Below are 18,576 nucleotides of genomic sequence, written 5' to 3' on the forward strand. Positions count from 1 at the left end.
CTGTTTTCTCCCGCCAAGCTAGGCTTCCGGTTGATTTCCAAGTGATCGAGAAGCAAGGCAACCTGAAACAGTACAGAGAGGGACAGGAAGCGTCGAGGTCCGTTACTTTCTGCCCATTCACTGCCCGGCTGTACGCGACCGGATGGCAATCAGTGGGTGGGCGGCGAGGCGGCGGCGCCTAACACTCATCGTGACCCCCAGAACCGCTCGAGAGAAAAAGTGGGTGGTGACGACGATGAGGCAACAGACGATAACCTCTCTCCGCGAAACCTTGAAAGCTACCTCCATCGCTCCAAAAGTAGCAGTAGTCCGATTCTTCGCCCGTCACACAAGCACATCAAGCACATTGGTATCGGCTGGCGCGCCGGTGGGAGGCAGGCAAGCAGGCGAGGGCGTAGGCGGACGCCCCCACCTACGATTGATTCCGCTAGCGTTATGCTGCTTGCGCTGCTGCAGGACGACACGACACGAACAACGATGACCGAAAAAAGAACTCAACCCCGGCGGCTCGGCGAGAATCGCCAAGTCGTCCCTTGCCCTGCTAAGCAATCCAAGAACGCTCGCCGCCGTCGCCGTGAGCAAGTGCTAGTCGTACGTGACAGAGATGATGGCCTCGTCGTCATCACCCTCCTCGTCTTTCCAGCAGTAAGTCACGCCATGGTTTCCGATTGGCCAAGGTTCGCCGAAGATCAAGGGGTTCTCCTAGATATCCGTAAATTGGCTGCCCGACAATGCCTCATCTGAGACGTCAAAACGTCGGAGACCTGCTCATCTGGACGGGGTTTCCGTTTTGGCCGACGGAGATTCCGGCAGCCCAAGCAATTGCAATGTATCTCGTGAAGCGCGGAGGGCTCTACGCAGCCGCTGGGAGCCGGGATATGTGGGAGAACCTGTTGCATTGATGGGCATGAGAGGCGATGGGCGTGGGCAAAGCCTTGCTCGTGTCAATCAGATCGTAGGCGACGACTTCGGCGACCGGCGAGTCGTCGTAACCGACGACTAGCCGCGCTGCGTCGACTAGCTGATGCTGCCGGTGCTCTTGTCTGCAACGCCCACATGCCCGCACGTCCAAGTTTGTGCCGACGCTAGCCTCGTGCGCTTATCCTCTAGCGCTACGCCAACACACAACCGCACTCATCATTGTTCATTGTTCAGATCTTCTTCTCCGGGGTCGACATGCTCGGTACCATCGATCGAATGACCGCGGAATGCTTGGACGGCACAGCAGCATAGCCGGGCATGGCATGGCATTGCGGCTGCGCTGACGGTGCTTAGAGGAGAAAGAGAGCAACGCCGAGATACGAATAGGGGAAAGCGTGGGCGTGTGCGTGTCTAGGCGCGCGTGCGTGCAGGCAAGCAAGAAGCAAGCGTTGTATTTGCACCTGACCGTACGTGCAGAACAGAACGGAGCAGGGTGCTCTGGAGCCGGTGCGCAATCAGATGAGATGGTAGGAGGTGGAAGGTGGGGAGCAGCGGAGTGGTATCGTGCCCCACCAGGGCTGATCAAGTAAGAGTAGACGTCGTTTGGCCAGCGCGGAATACAGACATGGTTGATGATCGTTCGTTTGGAAGAGCCAGGATTAAGCTCAGAGGTTACCAGCTAGCGCACGATCACGGGCACTCCTAGCAGCAAGGAGCAACGTCTCGTCGGAGAGAATCGTGCAGTCGTAGATCGTGTGGGTGCACATCGTGTCGAGGCTGTAGAGAAAGCTGTAGCGCCACTGTCGGAAGTCCAGCCGAAGCCGTGACAATACCGTCCCCTCGTCACTGCCACAAGACACGCTAGTGAGTAGAGGCACCGTGAGGCCAGCTTGAGCAGGCGCAGTCGCACACAGAAGAAACGGTGCAGGCGCAGGAAAGCATGGAAGGCATGATGTCACCACGTTGGCCTTGCTGGCCATGTGATGGTTCTCACAGGTCACGAGATCACCTGAAGCTCAGTGACCGCACAAAGAGAATTCAGGCGGCGATGTATTGCGGCTGCATCAAGCAGCAGGATAGCAAACGTCTGGACGCTGAAGATACACAATAGGTCGTGAAAGTGAGATCGTGAGAAAGAGGTGAGAGGCAGAGAACGCACAAGGGCGGAGAGATTCAATTAAGTGGTTGCAATTGTCCGTCAAAGCTCTCCTTTGGCTGACCTCATCCGAAAGGGTTTGGGCAGCTATGATTGTCGCACCACTGCGGCTGCAACGGGGTGGCTCCGACTCCCTTGGTCTTGACAAGTCGCTTCCTCAGCTCATTCAACCTCGGCTGAGCCTCGACCGGGTCGAGCTTGCTGCTCTTACCGTTGACTTCCTTGTTCTTGCCCGTCCAAAGGACTTCGGCGAGCGCCGCCGTACGGGGCCAGAGTAGGGAGTCGACGACCGTCTCGTCTGACTGCTCACTCCAGAGCAGGGTCTGCGAGCCGACGACGCGATGCGCGTTTGCGGGCGTAGTGCCGTTGAGGGGGTCAAAGGTGTAGATGGCGCCCCAGGTGCAGTAAGGGCTGTAGGACTGGCCGATTGCTCCTTGGAGCCACTCGCCGCGACCAAGGTCGAGGTAGACCCTATCCAGTGGACAGTTGATGACGCGCACCTTGTCATTGGCAGCTAGGACCTTCTTGACGCTGTCTGACGAGATCCAAGTCTGAACGAGGGTGTCAGGCGGAAGGCTCTTGCCCGTCTTGGGAAAGTCGGTCACGGCCTCTTCCCAGACCATGGGCGTCTTGCCCGCCTTGGTGACAGCAGCGTGAGCATTCTTGAGGAAAGCATTGAGCTTGTCATCGATGTCCTTCTTGTCCTTGGCGCCGTAGCACTTGATGTTGACCTCGTCCGTTCCAGTGGAGAAGTAAGACGAGGGAAACAGCTTTGCCGTCGCCTCGATGACGTCTGTTGCGTACTGCTTTGCCTTTGGGTTGGTGAGGCTCAGTTGACCGCTAGGAGGCTCATTCGCCCAATTGTTCCAGTCTGGCTTGTTGGGGCACTCAATGAGCGAAGGGTCGTACTGGACCACGCCCTGGTACGTGTGGCCAGGCATGTCGATTTCGACGTTCACGTTGATACCTCGCGCGGCTGCGTAGTCAATCAAACCCTTCATATCCTCGGGCGTGTAGACCTGCCCATCGTACGAGCCCGCCTCGCTCAGCTTCTTGAGCTTGCCCGGTAGCTGAAGAGGGAAGCTCTGACTATCAGTGATGTGGAGCGTCATCTGGTTCATCTTGACAAGAGAAGCGGCATCCACCTGTCGCTTGATAGCGGGCATGGGAAGGTAGTTCCGGGCCACATCGAGGAGGAAGCCGCGGTATGGATAGGCAGGCTCGTCTTCGATCTCGATTGGCGTCTTAGTGATGTAGCGGGCCTCCTTGTTCCTGCCGTCAGCGACGGTGAGCGTCTCAAGAGTGGAGAGGGCTCGAAGCAGACCCAGGCTTGAGTTGGATGAGATGCGGATAGCACCGGTCGCTGGGATGCTGAGATGATAGGCTTCGCTGTATTGACCGAGCTTGGACCCGACAGTCTCACGGTAGATGGAGTCGTTCTGAGCTCGGCGCACGATCTCAAGGCCATCAAACGTCAAGGGCTGCTGGCCGCGCTTCGACTTGCCTCCGCCACGCAGCGACATATGGACCTCCGCGATGCCCTGTCCAGGCTGGCTGCCACTTGCACCTCCAGGCGAGTTGATCCCAACCAAGGGCTTCTCCTTGATAGAATGCAAGAAGCGCTCGAAGGCGTCGTTGACATCATTCGGGAGATGCGAGTCGGAGGTGACTTTCAGCTTGCTGACGTTGATGGAGCGAGTGCCTTTGCCCACGGAAATCTTCTTCGGATGAGGCCATTGCGCCAGAACGCAGAGAGGGTGCAGGATGGCAACGACGATGAGAAGTCGCAGCAGGAGCGACATTGCAGGGAGCGTCATGACTGAGGAGTCTCGTGGCGGTGAGGGAAAGAAAGGAAAACTGCTCTGGTATGCTCAGCTGGCAAAATAGGCACGTCAATGCTATTGCCTCTTCGAACGGCCCGAGCGGGGGCGGCAGGGGCAAGGGGTTGGCCGTATATGAAGTTGCGGCCCGAAAGCGGCGGCGGCGGCGGCGGCGGCGGCGGCGACGACGGAGGCGGTGTTACCCACGAAGATGAGGACGAAATGTCGAGCAGGCGACGATGGATGAGGAGGTGAGCCATCAAAGCATGATATGACGGACGTTGGGCAAGGGGACAAGGGGACCAGAGCGAGATCACAGGTAGGGCAGGACGTGGGCAGAAGAAGGAAGCGCTGGATTAGCCTCGTCTAGTGACATCCATCAAACGTCAAGCGAGAGGGAACGGGGCAAGCGAGAGCAACACTGGCAGGGTGCAGTCCAACACTCTCGCCGCTTTCTCGCTGCGGGCCGATCATGCGCAAAGCAAGCTGACAAGCCAGTCTCGCGCAGAGTCATCGTAACGCTGTGACATTGCCTTCTCTACACCGCTCGTACGTATCGGTCCTGCTACAATGCTTTCGCACTCTACTCCCTCTATTCTTCTTTGATCTGAGCCGTCTCACCTTGCTCCTCCTTGACCTGCACGTCAACCTGCTCCTCCTTCACTTCAGCCGCATCGCCGTTGGCGGCTGCGTCCTCGTCGAGCGTCTCGCCGGCCTCCTCTTTGACCTTGGCGGTAGCAGCAGCCTGTTCTTTCTTCTTCTGATTCATCTCCAAAGCCTGCTGCCTCGCTCGGGCGGAGAGGTCCTTCCCAAAGATGCGGTTAGACAACGCTGTCCTATCCGTCTTGTCCATCATCAAGTTGACTGACGTAGCCGCTCTCCATAGACACACGTCCATCCCCTCCTTCAGCTGCACACCCTCATGCTCACTCGGCGCAACAGCCATGACGAAGCTTCCCAGTCTAGGGCCTTGCAGCAGGGTCTTGCAATCTCCCTCGGGCAGGCTGTCCACGAATGGGTAGTACTCGCTGAGCAGGAAGGCCAGCTCCTTCAGTGTGGCGGGCACGATGTTCTCCGGCGCGAGGAAGGGGCGTACAGCTGCCAGCCCGTCGGAGACGAGACGCCACCTGCATTCGAGGTCGCCCGTCTTGTTCGAGTCTTGACGCGCGAACGTTTTCACGCCGGAGTTGAGCGTTCGCAGCTTGACGGGATTGAGGGTCGGGTGAGGAGCGACCCCCTGGCCACCGGCCATGAGGATCGCGCGCGCTGAGCTGCTCGTGAGGTAGATGGTTCGCAAAGGATTGCCATCCGGGTTGCGTACAAGGAGATTGCGCGAGGGGAAGTCGGAAGAGAAACCAAAGTACTTGTGCAGGGAGAGAGACTCGGAGTTTGCTGTGCTGACGTAGTTGTAGGGGTCTTCACGGAAGGGCGTACCCCCTGGCAGACCAAATCCGGCGTCACTTTGACGCTGCGTCTCTTCCGTTTGATTGCGTCCTTGTTGTTGACGAGCTGCGGCGCGCGAGGCGGCATGATTGTCTGGCTTGACGTGGGTAGATGGAGCGGCGATCTCTGCGTCGTCGTCCTCCTCCGCCTCTGCGTCACCGTCTTGATCGTCGCCCTCGCCATCATCCTCATCCTCAGTACGAGCGCGCTTGGCATCCTCATCGCCATGCGCAGCGGACGAAGGAGAGAGGGGCCGCTTCCTATCTTTGCTCTTCCCCTTGCTCTTGTCCTTTGCAGCAGCAGCGACGTAGTCCGGCGCCTCCGCACCCGCGTCCATAGCCTCGACCGCTCGAACCATTCCCTGTGACATGCTCTCCGTCTTGGGATCACCACGCTTCTCAAGCACAGTGACGAAGAAGCCGCCGGTGTTCTGCAGGTGAGGATAGACTCTGATGCACTTTTCCAGTCCCAAGGCAGCCTCATCGCCCTTGGGCCACAGTGTCTTCGCCGTGCGTGCTGCGAGAGCCCTGTCCAGCTCTTCGAGGCGTTCCCAGCTCTCGACCCAGGGGATGGCAGGGAGCTTGGCCCTGTATTCGGCGCTGCCTGGCGCTGGCTCAGCAGCAGGCTCCGCAGCTTCAGCTGTCTCCGCTGCAGCGGGAGTATCAGCTGGCTCAGGCGTGTCCTGTTGTCTCTCTCGCCTCACGTCATTTGATACCGGCTGACTGCCCTCCGCAGTTGCACCACCTTCCGTCGCCATCGCCTCGGGCGACTCTTCCCTCTTATGCCGTCGATCCTTGGCAGGCTGCTTGGGCTCCAAGTTTCCTTCCGCGCCTGCAAACAGATGTCTGCCCTGCCCAGGCGCGACCTTCCAAGTCGTCAGACCTGGGCGACGCTTGAGCTCCGGTGCCTGCTCAGAAACATCCACGATGCGCACGCTGCCCTGCTTCCCCTTCGCTGGGTTGGCCCCACACTCTCGCAGAGCAGCAGCAACGACTGCCTCGTTCTCGATGGGATTGAGACTGCACGTCGAGTAAACCATCCTTCCGCCGGGCTTGAGACTGTTCAGCCCACGAAGCAAGATACGAAGTTGTACGCTGTGTAGGCCGAGACCATTGTTGGGCGTCCAGTCCTTCCAAATGCCGGCATTCTTCCTCAGCGTGCCATCACCGCTGCAGGGAACGTCGCCGAGAACACGGTCGAAACGGAGGTCCTTTGCTACCACCTGGCTAGATTCGTCGTCCGCGGCCTTCCAAGGAACGCTGATACGCGGCCATGAGCCGGCGTCGACGTTTGTGACGATGAGATTCGGTGAGGGCAAGCGCGAGGCCTGATGAACGAGCATGTAGGCGCGCTTTTGATCCGAATCATTTGCGATGACGAGGCCAGAGGGCGTAGGGTCGTAATCCTCTGGCGAGGAAGTCGTAGGGCTGTGCAGCGCCTCGATGAGCTGAGCCGTCTTTGAGCCAGGAGCGGCGCACATGTCCAACACGATGTGCTCAGGCTGGACGTCGAGGAATAAGGGAGGAATCATTGAGACTGTCTCCTGTCTCGAGATGGATCCGACCTCAGTCTCGTGCACAAGGAAGCGCTGGAACTCCTTGAATGCCTCTTGCTTGCGCAGAACGTTCTTGCGCACATCAATCTGCCAGGCGAGCCCATCAGGGTACCACGTCAGGGGCTGCGGGGACGGGATCTTTTCGCCTTCGAAGATGTCGATTTTGCTCAGCTCGGGAACAAAGTGCTCGCGCATCTGGTTGATGAGCTGGCGAGTTGTGGACTTGCCTGCTGTAAAGCGGAAGGACGTAGGGAGGGGAGCTCGGAAGGCGTCGAGGAATGGCTGCCATTCCTCGGCGGGAAGGATGCCCTGGTCGAGGTAGTACGCCTCACTGCGCATTGCAAGGGACAAGACCATGTCAGCATCAGCACCTACGACCGCGCCGTGCGGTCCCACACTCACAGCTTGTAGTTGGAGAGCACCGGTCCCTCGTATCCCTTGTCTCGCGAATGGTCCCATCCTTTGCCGCCTCCTCTCCCGCCTCTCCCGCCACCTCTGCCCCCTCGTCCACCTCTACCTCCGCGACGATGATTGTTGCCTCTCGCCATGCTTTTGGGATGTTTGGAAAGAGGATGGTCAAGAGGCTTGAAGCTATGCTACGTTTGACCTTGCTTGAAATTCTTCGCTCTCATCCGTCTGGTCCTCTCTCCTCTCCGCTCCCTCGTCCCGACTCGTCTGCGTCTTGCCTCCGCCGGGCGCGGCATATGCTTGGGTGCGAAGTCGAGAGTTGGCGGCGCCCGCCTGGCGGCTGCTTCGAGTCGACGACGGTCCTCCTGGCTCGACGCTCGCTCATGCAATGCGTCAGACTCACTCACGCCCCTTCCGCCTCCCGAGCCTCCAGTCAATGGCGGCGGGCCGGGGAAGCAGCACCAGGCAGGCAGCAGCCTCTCCCTCGTCAGACCCTTTCTCACACTATCCACGACGTCGAAGGCGACTCGTCCCCATTGCCGCCTCTTGCTCTCTTGCCACCACGCTCACCTCGTTGAACAATTGCAAGGGTCACCGTCGTCACAAGGCTATTGCGCATCACGTCGCATCGTGGCCCACCCGTCCAGCACAGGCTCGCTCGCTATCTCATTTCCCTCCCTTCCTCCTGGCTCACTCAGCTAAGGCTGAGATCTTGCTTGCTTCATCATGGCCCCTGGCCCTTCTTCATCCCCTCTTCCGCATACCGATCGCCTTGAGTCGAACAATGGAGAGGCATCAACGTCAGCAGGTAGCCCCGCATCGTCATCATTAGTCGTCCCCGGCTCGCAACGCATCGTGGATTCCAAGAGCTGCCACGCTTGCGGCTGCCCTCTTGAGTGGGCCTCAGATGACGATGTCCTCGCACCACATCGAACGCTCAATGTGGGCAGTCACACCTTCATCCTGTCTCCCAATGCGGGTAGCGAACGCGGCGATGGTGGCTTTGATCGAGCAGGCAATGCCATGAGGGTGACTGAGGTGTTTCGAGACGAGCAAGGGCAGCCGATCTGTCAGGCTTGTCATGCTGCACAGGCGACCACAACAACAGTGGCAACATCAGCGACAGCAGCTGCGGCAGCACCTCGAGGTACGCTCGCAGAGGATGCGCCATTGCCTACGTCCCCCTCCGGTCTCGACACGAGCATGCCCTTGTCCATCACGATAGGCGACAGGTCAAGTGAGGCCGATCTAGCATCACTACAGCCAGCCGCAGCAGTCGATACGGCTTCAGATCCGCTCGTTCGCAGACAAAGCTTCACAAGAAGTCGCACGACGTCACCAAGACGGACAGCCGGAGATTCACACCTCAATCTCCTGAACCCCGTCGTCAGCTTCCCTTCAAGAGGCGTCGGCATTGAATCAAGCAGCAACTTGTCTACGGAGAGTCCTCGTGACCCGGAGCCATTGCCGGCAGCTAATCCCGTCGCGATAAGGGCTGGAGATATGGACGTCGACGTCGATGTCAGCACGGCGGGCGTGGCAGATGAACATGGGAATGGAAATGGATCTGGAGAGGGAGACGAAGATGACGAGCGATATGGACCTTCGAGGATGACGCGACCTCGACTTTCTACACTGGCTCCTTCTGCGCATCGCTCTCAGTCTCCATCGGCATCGCGCATTCTCAATCATCCGCTGCGCGCCCCTTTCGCGCATAAGTCGGCCGTCTCACCAGAGGACGACAAGCTAGCCGCCTCCTTGTCCTCCTCCTCACACCCACCCTTCCCTCACGTCGACTGGTACCAACCGCACCGCCCCGACCCCACGCGAGACGTGACCCACATCCGCCAACCACCTCGAGGACGTGGCTGTCTTTATCCAGGCGCCAAGTTCCAAGGCTATCAGAAGTCTGGCCGGCTAAGCTACGACGTCACAGTCGAAATCCTGAATGTGGACATGCCTAACTCGCACCTCGACGGCTACTTGAATATCCGCGGTCTGACGGAGGATTGGCCAGAGATGACCACTTACTTTGAGGCAGAGATCATCGGGCAAGAGCATCGCTTCACGACGGGCAAGTGGGGAGCAAGCCAGGCGGATGATGTCAAGCATTGGAGCCGATTCATGCCTTTCGAGCTGCAGGAGACCTTCAAGAAAGAAGGGCCGCGATTCAATCATCTCAACAAACCTTTTGTGTTCATGAGATGGAAGGTGAGCAACGAGAGCATCAGGGCATTGCCTGATGTCCGCATCGATGCTGACCCTTTCACTCTTTCCTCGTGCGCGCAGGAGCGCTTCTTGGTCCCCGATTGGCGCGTCCGAGACATCCATGGAGCCTCCTTCGCTGGTTTCTACTACGTCTGTGTCGAGTTTGGGGACATGGACGAGTGGAATGCAGAGTATGACGACGAGGATGATGAAGAGATGAGACGAGGAGGCGAGCAAGACCAGCCTGAGTCGGGCGAGGCGATGGAGGCGAGAATGATGGGTGTCACCTCGTCAGCGGCGATCCCGGGGCCAAGAACCTCGCAGCTCTACGAGTCTGCGTCCACTGCAGCTCCCACCCGGACCCATTCGCCGGCGAGGACGCACCTCAGCCATCGGAGACTGCTCTCAGCCGCGTCGATGGCAGCTGCGACGAACAATCGCAGTCAAACTGCGGCGCAGACCTCGCCATCGCCTTCGTCGCCACTGGCTGCGGACAATGGCGGTCCAGAGGGCGCGGGGGCTTCGCTCAATCGCACTCGCACGCCAGTCAGCGAACGTCGTCTCGCCAATGGTAGCCCTACTCTCCGGTCCTCGTCAACAGCGCCGCAGCAGCCGGAGCGCGAGCGCGAGCGCACGGCCACGACCGAGCCTTTCTACCACCATCCTTCGGGCCCAACGGAAATGCAGTATCGTCTCTTTAGGCGCAATCTCGGCCCGTCAAGGCGAGGTAGCAGCGCCAATGACTTGACTGCGAATGGCAGCAGCTCGACGGGCGACGTCGCTGTCCCCATGGAAGACGTGGTGGGAGACGATGTCGATGACGCGAATCGGGCGCTGCTCCGCGAATTGAGGAGAAGGGAGGAGCAGGATGGAAGAGCAATGGAGATGGTCATGGCCATGGACGGGGAGGGCAGGGGAATCCCCAACGCTGCAGAGGAGGAAGCGCCATGCCCGACTCGCCTGCCTGACGACGCAGCATACGTGACACCAGCAACAGCATCAGGAAACGTCAGCTCCACACCTCGTGGTCGCCCCCGCGATACCCGCCCGTCTGGCGCGACATCCTCGCGTCCGTCGTCGGCATCCCCCTTCGCCCCGTCTACATCATCAGATCATCTTGGCGCATCACGCCCCTCCCGTGGGCGTATTACTGCCTTCTACTGGCATTCCAATTCAGAGCCCTTTCAACGCTTGGATCTCACACATGTACCGCAGAGGTCGAGCGCGAGCTTCGAGATGCGCTGAGCGGCGCATCCTCGCGCCTCCTGCCCCTACGTCTACGCGTTTCATCGACTCCTTGTATACTAGCTACTATCATCCATCTATCTCTGGCGTCGTGGAATAATCAGATGTGCTCTCTTTGCGCTCAAGCTGATGAGATCCACGTGATCAATTGTCTCTCTTCGAGTGTGCGTGGATGTGATGGTACAAGTACATGACGGCCGAAGTAAGCGCTCTCGGTCGCTCTCCATCGCTGCCCTCCCTTCCTCTATATTCTCCCCTCCTCGCCCTCACGTTAGTTCAGCGCCCGCATCATTTTCAAACACAAATTCAGCAACTGCAACTCCTCATCGCCCCCATCAACAAGCGCCTTGTCCGCCTCTCCCATTGCCAGAGCACATTTTGCCTTCTTCTGCGCCTCGAGGGTTGGATGCTCGATGATATAGTCGTGGATCTGCGTCAAGAGCTGAGAGGCCGAATAGCCCTGAATGGCCAAATGTCGTACAGCAGAGTGAACGGCTTCGAATGAGGCCTTGGGAGGCTTGTTGCCAGAAGACATTGCTGCGTCCCCTTCGAAGTCTGGAGGCGCGTCGAGACCCATGGCGTCGCATAGGGAGACGATTACGCTGTGCGGGACGACCCCGGCGATCTCGACAATGGAGATGGGTGTGACCGGCGTGGCGGAGGAGGCCTTCTCCCCATCGCCACCCACGGCGCCCTTACTGTGGAGACGGGCGGCTGATTGGAGGTAGGTGATGGCGCGTCGCATGTCCCCGTCCGAGGTTTTGATGAGAGTGTCGAGAACCCCGTTCTCGAAGGAGACGTTCTCCTCCTTAGCAATGTACTCGAGGCGATCCTTTGTGGATGTGGTGTCCAGCGTGCGGAAGCGGAACTTGCTGCAGCGTGACGCTAGAGGCTCAATGATTCTGCGAGCGAGGTCGAAAAAGTGAGAGACGGTGGTGAGCATACAACGGGGACAGAGGAGAGGGTAAAGGCGAGAGAGAGGGCGCAACTCACCTGGTCACGTAGTTGCAGACAAGGCAGAACCTCGTAATGCGACTGTACTGCTCCATGATGCGACGCAGCGCACTCTGTGCGTCCTGGGTCATGCTGTCTGCCTCGTCGAGGATGATAATCTTATACGGCGGGCAGGGGAAGTCGCTGTTCATGTACGAACCATCTCAAGTCAGCTCCATCACGCGCCTTCCAACATCATCGAGCCCACTCACCTGTCGGCGTGCGATACGGCGAGCTTGGCGAAGCTTTTGATCTTCTCTCTCACGACGCTGATACCACGCTCATCGGAGGCATTGAGCTCCAGGACTCTCGACTTGAAGAGCTCAGGTCCGAAGAGCTGGCGAGCGAGGGCAAGGATGGTTGACGTCTTTCCTGTTCCTGGTGGGCCGTAGAAGAGCATATGGGGTAGATTGCTGGAAAGCAGTGTCTTGCGGAGAACATTCACGGTGTGCTCTTGTGCTGCTACTTCGTCGATGCTCTTTGGGCGGCTGCGATGGAGGGAGCACGAGGTTGGGTCAGCATGGGTCTCCGAGCTGGAAGCGCGGGATGAGTCGGTGCGCCACTTACTACTTCTCGACCCACGGCCTTGCGACAGGCGGCCGGTCATCCTTTGCCGCCTTTGCCTTTGGCTTGTTTGCGAACATGCTCATGCTCATCGTGGGCGATGGTGCTGAACAAGCTGAGCGGCAATGAGCGTTGAGTTGGTTAGCATCGAGTGAGCTTCTCGCCGCCGCGTCCGCCCCCCGCTGCTTCTCTGTCCGCCTCTCTCTCTGCCTCTGGGCGGAGCTTGACGCTCTCTCCCGTCTCGCGACGCGACGCCCATTTCGGACTGGCGGCGTGAGCGTTCGAGTGAGGCGCGCCCTGGGCCCTCGACTCTTCCCAGCTTTCACTCCATCACCGTCACCAATCACCACCCTCATCAGCACGATCAGGTACCCCTAGCTGAGCTACCGGAGAGGTGCTTTTGCATGTCTCACAGCATCAACGAGGACAGGCCCGCCATCATGAGCGAGGCAGACGTCAACCGGCTTAAGGGCGATACAACAGACGTCCAGATGGGCGATGCCCCTGGCGTGTCACCATCTAGTCTGGCGTCGACCAAGAGGAAAGCAGGCGACAAGATCACTGAAAAGGAGGCAGATGACGATGGTTACGAAGCAGAAGTGGATGAGAAGGTCACTGCGACAAGCGACGGGTTCCGGACGCCACCTCGTCCAAAGCAGCCCATCGCCAAGAAAGCAAAGATAGGACAAGGTGAGCTCGAGAGGATGACGCGACATGGAGCGGTCAGCGTGCTGACTATCATCGCCATCACCGCCACAGAAGAAGTTCAGCTCAAGGCCGGCAAATTTGTCTTCAAGCAAAAGCCACACAAGTTCGCCAATACGACTGCCCACCTCGCAGGTAAGATCTTGCGCCCCAGTGAACACGCGTAAGTGGGGAACATTGCACTTACACTCGCGTCCTCTTTGCCATGTAGACGTTCTTGAATTCAACAACAAGTACATTCAAGACGCAGAAGAATCTCTCTCGTCCATTGACGGCGCCAGCTTGCCCCTCATCGCCCGCTACGTCCACGAGAGCGAACAGACGTCCGCGGCCCTCGCAAAGACGATCAGAGGCAAGATTCTTCTCGCTGAGGAAGACGAATCTCAAAGCCAGGCCAGCCAGGCCGTCGACAAGCTCCCGCTGTCTGTCCTCGAGCAGACGATCGCCAAGATAGCAGAGAGGGTCAACTACGGTCTCAGCCCCAGCGACGTGGCTTCATCGTCTACTGCCCCTCCCACTTCGATACCCGCCGCGCTTCAGATCTGGCGCTGGGAGGTGCGCGACCTAACGCTGCTGCCTGCTGAGCGACAAGACGACATCATAGAGAGGCGTGAAGAACGTAAGCAGGCGAGAGCAAGGGCGCTCGAGCTCTTTCATGCTCTCTCTGACGAGGAGCGTGAGCAGTTGTTGAATAGCAAGAAAGGCAAGGGCGCCAAGGCCGCTGCCGCAGAAGCACCAACACAAGCGACGACGTTTGGACCATTGGCAGCCAACACCAAAGTAGCAGCGAGCAGCTCTGGAACAGCGCAATCAAGCAAGCCACAGGTACCTCCTGTCGACGACAATGACCACACTGGCTCCCCTGTCAAGACGGCGTCCGAGGCCAGCTCAAAAGCCGATTCGGGCGTCGTAGTGATTGAAGACGACAGCGATGATGACGGCGGCGGCTCACGCAGAGGTAGTCTCGGGTCGAACAGCAACAGTACCTCACCAACAAAGAAGAGCAAAGCCGATGGGAAGAAAAAGGCCACAGCGAGCGGCAAAAAGAAGGAGGACAACCTGACTCCCGAGCAGCTAACTGAGAAGAAGCGCAAAGAGGAGGAGAAAGAGCAGAAGCGGCTACGCAAGGAAGAAAAGGAAGCAAAGCAGCGCAAGCAGGAAGAGCTCACAAAGCAGACTGCCAACAAGTTCTCAGCCTTCTTTGGAAAGCCTTCCACCTCTGTCTCATCCGCTGCTAGGGAGAGCGGCTCGCCAGCTACGCCTGTCAAGCCCGACGACGGCTTGACCGACTTCCAACGCGCCTTCATTCCCGTCAAGTACAAGCACCTCGCGCCTATCAACCGCTTCAGTCACCGCAAGGTCGTCGACCTCGACGCGCTCGACCGTGCTCTGGCAGCAGAGCAGCCCGAGCTGTCTCGCTCAGAGGCCTTCGCAAGCCTTATTCCCACCACGGAGCAGACTCGCAAGCGTGAGCGTGCTTCCATCCGCCCGCCTCTCAGCGTTCGCGACGCCATCAGCCTTCGAGACAACGCCGCCATCGCGAACGATGCCGAGGTGGAGCAGCGAGCCCGCCGTGCTCTCGAGTCTCTGCGCGAAGACCGCAAGCTGGTCCCTATCAAGCTTCTTCAATTTGCTACCGACCTGCGCCCAGGCTGGTTCGGTACGTGGACCCGCCCCTCCAACATGATCTCTGGTCGTCAGCCACTCCGGCAGGACCCGGTTGCGCTGGACTACAATTACGATAGTGAGGCGGAGTGGGTTGAGGGGGACGATGAGAAGGGAGAGGAGGTGGATGGAGATGACGGTGAGGACGCCATGAGCGTCAGTGAAGACGGAAGCGATGAAATGGATGATTGGCTTGTTGATGATTTGGAGGAGGACGAGGGCGAAGGGGCTGCAGGCGGGGAGGAAGAGGAGGACGACGACGACAACATGAGCGACGTCCTCGAGACGGATCCTCTTGGCAATCCGCTCTCCCCCATCGCCAGACGCCACGAAGCCGCGTCCTCCAAAACACCCGCCGCGGCTCCTCGACGCATCCCTCTGCCCGGTCGAGGTGGGGGCACAGGAGGCAAGAAGGGATTCAAGGCTGGCGGCGGCAAGGACAAGAAGAAAAAGAAGGTCGTCAAGAACTCACGTCGCTTTACTGCAAAGCTGGTTCCCATGACCATCGGCCCCTGCTGGGAGGAGCAAATATTTGAGCCGGCGCATACGGCCTTCACGGGCTACCAGATGGAGTTCCTCAACGATGCGTACCCGGGTCTGGACCCGTTTACTTTCGTTGGTGGGGACGTAGCTGCACAGGTCAAGGAGGCCGGTGGTGCTGAGGGCACAGCGGCCGCGGCACCTACTACGGAGACGCCAGGCTCGACACTGACTTCCTCGTCAGCGCCCAAGCTCAAGGGACCGCTCGACGCGCTTCTGTCAAGTGGAGAGGCTGCCTCGTCATCATCGTCCGCCAGCAGCTCTTCGTCCGCCGCTCCCCTCAACGGAACTCCGACCGCCTCAACACCGGCATCCCTGCCCCTGCCAGACGAAGTTGTCTGCTCAGTCATCCGCAGCGTGGAAGGAATGGAGGACACCAAGCCCGTAGTAGTCCATCGACTCTTCAGCGACCTTAAGCACATCAAAGGCGTCACGAAGAAGAAGATCACAGAGACGGTGGACGTTGTGGCGCAGAGAGAGGGGAAGAAACAGGATAGCCCTTGGAGAGTCAGGGAGGAGTGGAGGGGCAGATTGACACAGGTTTAGCGTAGAGAGACGGGATGGACATAGATACCGCAAGGCGTGCCGCTCCAATGACCCCATTACGATCAGAGCGAACTCAGGCTTTGACTGCCTACTTGTCTCCCTATCTTTGAGCATATACATCACTTCCATCGTCATCATCCAGTATTGGCCGCGTCTCAAGTTTGGATTGCCTCGTCAATTGATCACACAGGCTCGGCAGTCGCGATCCATCGGAGATGAGAGCGGGCGGCGTAGAGCGACGAACAAAGGAAGCATCGATCAGGTGGGCGTCAACAGTCTCGTCTCGCTGACGACCCAGATTTACTGGACTTGATTGCAATGAGTGATCATCCATCCGACTTGTCATCGTGATCGCGATGCAATGTGATAAACCAGCGTGCGCGAGCATCACGCTGACTGGGTCAGTTGAAAGACGGCCGACTCTCATCACGGCAGAGTTGATGCGGGCTCGCAGGAGCGTTATTGTGAGTAGTAGCAAAGATGGCATGACTATCAGCAAAGGTATGAGGAGGAAGCATAATGTTACAGAAAAGTGGTAGTCCGGGGAGAGCTTGTGGAGAGTGTATAGGGTGTCGCTTTGAATAGAAGGGAAGCACGCGTGTGTATTGTATATGTGTATAATAGACGGGCGTCTACCTGAGTACGCAGTAGGGACGGAGGGGGAACGAGACGAAGGGGGAGCAATTGAATGCGTCAAAACCCAGCAACAATCTCGTTGCCAACCGTTGCGCTCTTCTAGCAAGTCTACCACACACCCGTCTAGCGGGCGTGAGGCAGAGCGTCATCGGACGAGGACCCCTTTCGCGCCTGCGCGAGCGTGTCGTTGGAGTCCATCGTCCTGAACCCTGGTCGGGACGTCTGGTGGGTCAGAGCAGGCATCTGGTGCAGCTCAGTGCCCATGGCGAAGCCGACGTCGGGACCCCTCTGGGGACGGCGGGGCATGGGGTGCTGGTTGTGGCTGTGGCTGTGGTGGTGGAAGTCGCTCGTGGCATAGGGCGAATCCTCGAAGCGCTCCTCAACCGTGGTGACCTGGATGCCGTGCTCGATGTTGTCTTGCCTGCGCTGAGCCGCGCCGCCCATGCCAAGGGCGCGCTTGAAGGAGGGCTTGGTGGGCGAGCCAGTAGAGAGCGTGTCCTGGCCGCTGCCCAGGCCCGTGCCACGGAACCCGCGGTTGGTGCCGTTGTTGACAACGTCGAAGCTGGCGGCGGGGCGAGCGTGGGTGTTGCTCAGGAAGGTGCGAGCGTTGAGCGTCGAGAGAAGGGAGTTGACGTAGAGCTTGGCGAGGGGGAGGTTGAAGACCAAGTGGAGCGTCGTGGTGGAGCCGCAGAAGAGGATCAAGTCGGCCAAGGCGAAGATAGTAGTCGCCGCACCAGTCTGGATGGTGCCGCGGATGAGACGAGTGATGACGTCGTCCGTAGCCGTGAACCCGGTGCGCGACTTGCGCAGCGTCCAGACGAGGGCGACGGTGATGATCATGTCGGCCAAGGCGGCGCATGCGAGCCAGAGAATGACAACGACCTGGAATTTCTGGAACTCGCTGAACGTCTTGACAATTGTGACGCCAATCGTCGTGCCGAGGGCGCTGAGGAAGGATGTGGCGCCCGTGAGGACAATGAGGGCGGGGCACCACCACGAGTGCATGAGGCGGTAGACGCGCCAGGCGAAGAAGCATTGGCAGGTGAAGGCAATGTAGCCGGTGAGGACGGGGTCGGCGGCAAAGAGTGGGTTGGCATTCGAGGCTGTGCACAAGAGCGCGAGTGCGGGGAAAGAGATCAGCTACATGCTCGAGGTGCCATTTGACGACAGGTGCTTGGCATTGCTCACCGTACTCGAGGTTTCCGAAGTGGCTGATGAGGTATTGATACATGAAACCGCAGTCTAGAACACAGTTGAGTGTGTCTGCGATAAGCAGTACGCCGACGTAGACGCGCATGAACATCTTGTCGTTGGGGAAGTTGACAAAGTACATGTAACCTTGTACGATGGACATGCCGAAGAGGAAGACGTTCAGCATAAGACCGATGAACATGCAGCCAAGACTGAGGTCCATGGCCGGGAACACCTGCGGCACCATTACGGTCGACATGGCGGCGGCAGCAGCAGATAAAGGAGGAGGGCGGTGATAGATGAAGAGGATGGGCTGCGGGCGCACCTTATTGAAGGATGCTCAAGATTGAATGCGACTCGTGGATGATAGGCGCCAGTTAAACGACGGCCGGATGCGTGGCGTACTGAAACTTCGAGGCAGTCGCTGGTACGTTTGTTTGAAAGGCTGTCACCAATGCCAAGGTTCGGCGAGCGCGAACTTTGAGACGAAGGCGGGATAGGGACGAGAGAGGGAGAGACACTACGAGACAATGGGATGGGGTGTCAGATCGGCGATGCGTCCCCTTATAGGCTCTGAATCCAATCGGCGCTGTTGCCCTCGATCCATCGCAATCGCGTTCGGGGGTGACTGAGGGGCAAGGCAATCAAGGCATCTCTTCGCATGAAACGCGTCGACTGACCGAACTCCCAACGCAGAATCGCAGCCAGGCTAGTCCAGCTGGGCCGGCCCCATCACGCGCTGATCGTCCTCTTCTCGCCCTCTTTCGCCCTTGGCAAGTCGCGTGCAGATCAATTCTTCATCTGAGCGGGGGCAGCGGCTGGGCCTCCTTCTCGCCCCTCCCTCCTCGCTCAATCTGCACTCATCTGCAGCTCACAGTGCCGACAGCTCTGACGGCTGGGTGTAGCTGCAAGAGGTCAAAAGGAGGGGGCCACCGGTGAAAGGGGCAAGCCGGCGTTGGATGAGGATATCGAGGAGGCCC

General features: G+C 58.9%; 7 protein-coding genes across 7 annotated transcripts; 2 read left to right on the forward strand and 5 right to left on the reverse strand.

Annotated features, from left to right (window-relative positions):
• Positions 1-2,142: 2,142 nt before the first annotated feature.
• Positions 2,143-3,964, reverse strand: BDZ90DRAFT_250802 (beta-hexosaminidase; the record flags this gene model as incomplete). Its single annotated transcript, XM_025507710.1, has 2 exons — positions 3,532-3,964; positions 2,143-3,480 (listed from the first exon to the last, which is right to left on the reverse strand). The coding sequence occupies exons 1-2, from the start codon at positions 3,892-3,894 to the stop codon at positions 2,143-2,145; spliced, it is 1,701 nt and encodes a 566-aa protein (XP_025362962.1). The 5' UTR covers positions 3,895-3,964.
• Positions 3,965-4,406: 442 nt separating this feature from the next.
• Positions 4,407-7,496, reverse strand: BDZ90DRAFT_250806 (S-adenosyl-L-methionine-dependent methyltransferase). The gene is made up of 2 exons (XM_025507711.1): positions 7,298-7,496; positions 4,407-7,226 (listed from the first exon to the last, which is right to left on the reverse strand). The coding sequence occupies exons 1-2, from the start codon at positions 7,441-7,443 to the stop codon at positions 4,490-4,492; spliced, it is 2,883 nt and encodes a 960-aa protein (XP_025362963.1). The 5' UTR covers positions 7,444-7,496; the 3' UTR covers positions 4,407-4,489.
• Positions 7,497-9,169: 1,673 nt separating this feature from the next.
• BDZ90DRAFT_207099 (hypothetical protein) lies at positions 9,170-9,673 on the forward strand (the record flags this gene model as incomplete). The annotated part of the gene is made up of 2 exons (XM_025503976.1): positions 9,170-9,514; positions 9,593-9,673. Coding segments are annotated over 2 exons (426 nt in total), but the record flags the coding sequence as incomplete, so codon positions are not given.
• A 1,341-nt stretch (positions 9,674-11,014) lies between these two features.
• BDZ90DRAFT_278729 (putative RFC2-DNA replication factor C, 41 kd subunit) lies at positions 11,015-12,456 on the reverse strand. The gene is made up of 4 exons (XM_025509115.1): positions 12,317-12,456; positions 11,962-12,237; positions 11,750-11,893; positions 11,015-11,658 (listed from the first exon to the last, which is right to left on the reverse strand). The coding sequence occupies exons 1-4, from the start codon at positions 12,403-12,405 to the stop codon at positions 11,028-11,030; spliced, it is 1,140 nt and encodes a 379-aa protein (XP_025362965.1). The 5' UTR covers positions 12,406-12,456; the 3' UTR covers positions 11,015-11,027.
• Positions 12,457-12,640: 184 nt separating this feature from the next.
• BDZ90DRAFT_274111 (hypothetical protein) lies at positions 12,641-16,078 on the forward strand. Its single transcript, XM_025508826.1, has 3 exons — positions 12,641-13,003; positions 13,073-13,153; positions 13,230-16,078. Exons 1-3 carry the CDS (start codon positions 12,718-12,720, stop codon positions 15,767-15,769), a joined length of 2,907 nt encoding a protein of 968 aa, XP_025362966.1. The 5' UTR covers positions 12,641-12,717; the 3' UTR covers positions 15,770-16,078.
• BDZ90DRAFT_146276 (hypothetical protein) lies at positions 15,820-16,520 on the reverse strand. The gene has a single exon (XM_025503501.1). The coding sequence runs from the start codon at positions 16,254-16,256 to the stop codon at positions 15,870-15,872; it is 387 nt and encodes a 128-aa protein (XP_025362967.1). The 5' UTR covers positions 16,257-16,520; the 3' UTR covers positions 15,820-15,869.
• On the reverse strand, positions 16,234-18,108 carry BDZ90DRAFT_250814 (hypothetical protein). Its single transcript, XM_025507712.1, has 2 exons — positions 17,594-18,108; positions 16,234-17,508 (listed from the first exon to the last, which is right to left on the reverse strand). Exons 1-2 carry the CDS (start codon positions 17,853-17,855, stop codon positions 16,529-16,531), a joined length of 1,242 nt encoding a protein of 413 aa, XP_025362968.1. The 5' UTR covers positions 17,856-18,108; the 3' UTR covers positions 16,234-16,528.
• Between the last annotated feature and the right edge of the window lie 468 nt (positions 18,109-18,576).

This window comes from Jaminaea rosea (genome assembly GCF_003144245.1).
Source record: "Jaminaea rosea strain MCA 5214 unplaced genomic scaffold BDZ90scaffold_4, whole genome shotgun sequence".
Lineage (NCBI taxonomy): Eukaryota > Fungi > Basidiomycota > Exobasidiomycetes > Microstromatales > Jaminaea > Jaminaea rosea.